Here is a 3,924-nt window from a genome sequence, read left to right as displayed (position 1 = left end):
GAATTCCAGGATGTCCATGTATTCGAACCAGTCCTTTTGATCTGCCTTGACGTAGCTGCGGATGTAGTCTTCAATGCCTTGGTTGACTCTTTCTGTTTGGCCATCGGTTTCTGGGTGGTAGGCGGAGGAGAAGCGGAGCTGGGTTCCTAGCAGCTTGAAGAGCTCGCGCCAGAGGTCGTTGAGGAAGCGGGTGTCGCGATCAGACACTATGGCTAAGGGGAGGCCGTGGTATTTGAAGACTTTGGCGAAGAAGTGTTTGGCTACTTGGTAGGCTCTGACGGGAGGCTTTCCAGGTATGAAGTGAGCTTGCTTGGTGAAGTAGTCGACGACCGCGATGATGGTAGTGTGGCCGTGGGAGGGGGGGAGGTCGACGATGAAGTCCATACTTACCATGTCCCAAGGCCGGGAGGGTGTTGGCATTGGGTGGAGGAGGCCAACAGGCTTGACTCTTTGAGCTTTGACCAGTTGGCAGGTTGGGCAGGTGCGCACGTAGTCGATTACGTCGTCCTTCATTTTTGGCCACATGTAGTGTTGATGGAGTTTGTCATAAGATCTCTTCTGGCCCCCATGTCCAGCTAGCTTGCAGTTATGAGCCTTCCACATGAGGTCTTTCTTTAACTCTGGATCATTGGGGATGTAGATTTTTCCATGTGCGTAGAAGAGGCTTCTTTGACTTCAAAAAGACCCACTGCCGCTTTCCCAGAGATGTGGTCGTTGAGCATGCGGAGGACAGCAGGATCAGCTTTTTGGGCGTCGAGGATGCGTTGGCGTAAAGTGCTGGTTGCTGTGGAGATAGCCGTGAGGGTGGGCATTCGGCTGAGAGCATCTAGCATGACATTTGTAGTACCTGGTTTGTGGATGATGTCGATGTCGTATTCTGCGAGAGTATCTTGCCACCTAGCTTGCTTGGGGGTGAGTTTGGGTTGTGTCTGGAAGTACTTGAGGGAGATGTTGTCAGTGTATACCTTGGTGTGTTTGTCTTGGACATAGTGTCGCCACTTTCGGAGGCAGTGGACGACAGCGAGCATTTCCTTCTCATGGGTGGTCCATCTGGTCTCCACATCTGTGAACTTGTGGGACTCGTAGGCGATGGGTTGATGTTCTTGCATGAGGACACCGCCAATGGCACCATCGAAGGCATCGGTGTGGACTTCAAAGGGTTTGGTGAAGTCGGGTAGTCGAAGGACGGGGGTACTGCACATAGCTATCTTCAGGTTCTCAAAGGCTTCTTCTTCTTTAGAGGTCCACTGAAAGGGTTTGTGGCCTTTGGTTATCTCTGTCAGTGGCGCCGCAATCTTGCTGAAGTCGCGGATGAAGCGGCGGGTGTACTGACAGAAACCCACGAACTCTCGGACTTCTTTGATGGATGTCAGTGGAGCCCACTTGATGACAACGTCGACTTTCTTGGGGTCCACCATAATCCCTTCGGACGTGACAATGAAGCCAAGGAACTCGATCTTCTGGACAGCGAACTCACACTTCTCCAGCTTGGCATAAAGTTGTTGTTCCCGGAGGCGCTGGAGTACTGCGGCGACATGCTTCTGGTGCTCTTCTAAGGTTTTGTTGTAGATGAGCAGATCATCGATGTAAGTGATGAGGTAGTCATCAATCATGTCGCGGAAACTGTCATGGATGATTCTGCAGAAAGTACCCGGACCGCCGGTGAGACCGAACCTCAGGACCATCCATTCCCACGAGCCGTAGCGGGTGCGGAAGGCCGTCTTCGGGATGTCTTTAGAGGCGATGCGGACTTGGTGGTAGCCTGAGCGGAGGTCGATGCGAGTGAAGTATTGGGCTCCCTGTAGTCTGTCCAGCAGATCTTCCATGAGGGGGACTGGGTACCTGTTCTTGATAGTGATCTTGTTAAGGGCCCGGTAATCCACGCAGAGTCGCATCGAACCGTCTTTCTTCTTGACGAATAGGACTGGGGCGCCAAAAGGGGAGCTGCTTGGTCGGATGAACCCTTGGTCCTCTAACTCTTGGAGTTGCTTCTTGAGCTCTTTGAGCTCGGTGTCGTTCATGCGGTAGGAGGCCTTTGCCGGGGCTGTGCTTCCTGGGATGAGGTCAATCTCATGTTGAATTTGACGAGGAGGGGGTAGGCCGGGGGGCAGTTCTGGGGGCATGACATCCTTGTACTTCTGGAGGATGGGGGTAAGGGAGGGGTCGCCCACTTTGGCTTGCTCGATGGTGATGGAGTTGAGCCTTGCTGTGGGTTGTTCCTTTGCTTGCATGATGCAGAGGTGAACCTGAGCTCCTTTCTTGAGAGCCCTCTCTGCTTGCTTTGCACTCATGAGGTTGAGTTTGGGGGACGAGTATTCTGGGAGTTTCTGTTTTCCTTTCATTGCTGCTAACTGCGCAAGGTCTTGGCGGTTGATGGGGGGGGCTTTGGTTTGCATATGCACCTGACGGGTGAATGCTTGCTGCGTTGTGAGTCTGGCGCCTTGTACTGCCACTGCTTTGCCTTGATTATTCAACAGTAATTGATCCACCTTCATGCCGAGGAGTGCAATGAGATACTTGTCGTTGAAGGACAGACCAATGATGGCCTCAAAGTCGTCCATTGGGACCACTATGAAGTCAAGGCGACATGTGAATTCACCCATCTCGACCCTAACTTGACGTGCTGCCTTTACGTTGCTATCCTTTCCTTGGGCAAACTTGACTGTAGTTTCATTGACGGTGGTGAGGCGTAGGCCCAGGCGAGCGGCGCACTGCGGGGATAGAAAGTTGTGTGTAGCGCCTGAGTCTACCATGATCCATTGTTGCTGGGTCCCAATTGTCGTCTGGACATACAAGTTCTGAATGTCCGTGATCGCTGTTGCCATGCATTGAGGGTGGAGAGATACTGCTCCAATCCGAAGTTGTTGGTCAGCACTATTGTCAGTCGTTTCTTCTATTCTTCGTTGGGGGGGGGGAGGGTGGTTCTTCGATTTGTATGGTGTTGGCTCTGCTAGATGATGTTGAGGCATAATTGCGCTTGCCTACACAAGCGTAGTAGGGACCATGATCCTTCCTGCAGTCGTTGCACCAAACGCGGTCAGGGAACAGGTTGTTATTATTGCCGTTGTAATTCTGAGAGGCAAAACCGTTGGGTGTGGGGTTGTAGGAGTTGCTTGCAAAAACACTACGTGGGACTAAGGCGCCATTTCCGCGGCCTAGTCTCGGGTTGGGATTGGGTGGTGGGGGGCGGGTAACATTGCTTCTGTTATTATGTACAAATCCGCGACCTTGCCCGACGGGTGGGTTAGGCCAGTGGTTGGGTGCAAAATTGTTGGGGCGAGGGTTGTTTGGAGGCAAACCTGGTGTGGTGTTTGTGTCACGGAGCTTTTCTGCCATGTTGGTGGCCACTTCCCAGGTGTTGGGATTCTGTTTCTCTAGCTCTCGACGGGCCCAGTGGTTAAGGCCATACAAGAAACCATGTAGCCTGTCTGTTGTGTGCATCAAAGTTGGAGCATGAGTCGCCGGTATTTGACAATGTAGTCTGATATGTGGCCGTCTTGGTGTAGATCGCGCCACGAATCCCTGACTTTGTTGCCCTCATTTTCTGGGACAAAGTAGCTGAGCATGTATTTTTGTAGATCCTCCCAGTCCTCCCAGTGCTTTGATTGCTGTTCAGTGAGGAACCAGACATAGGCGTCGTCGGCCAGAAAGATTTTGGCCACTTGCACATATCTTCGTCTGCCTATGCTGTTCCACTGCATGTAGTCTTCTACCTCGCTGAACCACTTGTTGAGTTCCAGTGAGGAGCGGTTGCCTTTGTATTTCTCTGGGGGACTGGGTTTGAATTTTCCCAGTCTGTTTTCGTCTTCTAGATGTCTGTCAGGGCTGTAGTAGCGTCTTTCACTTCGATCATCCTGGTCATCTTCGTCTTCGGGTCGTGGTCGTCTTTGTGTGTGACGCCGCGTGTTGACATTGCTGGGACCT

At 52.2% G+C, this 3,924-nt stretch overlaps 1 protein-coding gene across 1 annotated transcript; it reads right to left on the bottom strand.

Annotated features, from left to right (window-relative positions):
- Positions 1–614: 614 nt before the first annotated feature.
- On the bottom strand, positions 615–2,825 carry LOC147452135 (uncharacterized). Its single transcript, XM_086519207.1, has 2 exons — positions 1,334–2,825; positions 615–847 (listed from the first exon to the last, which is right to left on the bottom strand). The coding sequence occupies exons 1-2, from the start codon at positions 2,823–2,825 to the stop codon at positions 615–617; spliced, it is 1,725 nt and encodes a 574-aa protein (XP_086375333.1).
- Between the last annotated feature and the right edge of the window lie 1,099 nt (positions 2,826–3,924).

The sequence above is a fragment of the Adiantum capillus-veneris genome, chromosome 8 (genome assembly GCF_014529385.1).
Source record: "Adiantum capillus-veneris isolate H3 chromosome 8, ASM1452938v2, whole genome shotgun sequence".
Taxonomy (NCBI): Eukaryota; Viridiplantae; Streptophyta; class Polypodiopsida; order Polypodiales; family Pteridaceae; genus Adiantum; species Adiantum capillus-veneris.
Note: the sequence above shows the minus strand (reverse complement) of the source record. Positions and strands in the feature narration are given on the sequence as shown.

Coding starts and splice junctions, on each gene's coding strand:
- LOC147452135 (XM_086519207.1), bottom strand. CDS start 2,825: ATGGCAACAGCGATCACGGACATTCAGAACTTGTATGTCCAGACGACA. Junction 848..1,333: donor CCGAGAGTTCGTGGGTTTCT/GTCAGTACACCC, acceptor TCCACAAACCAG/GTACTACAAATGTCATGCTA.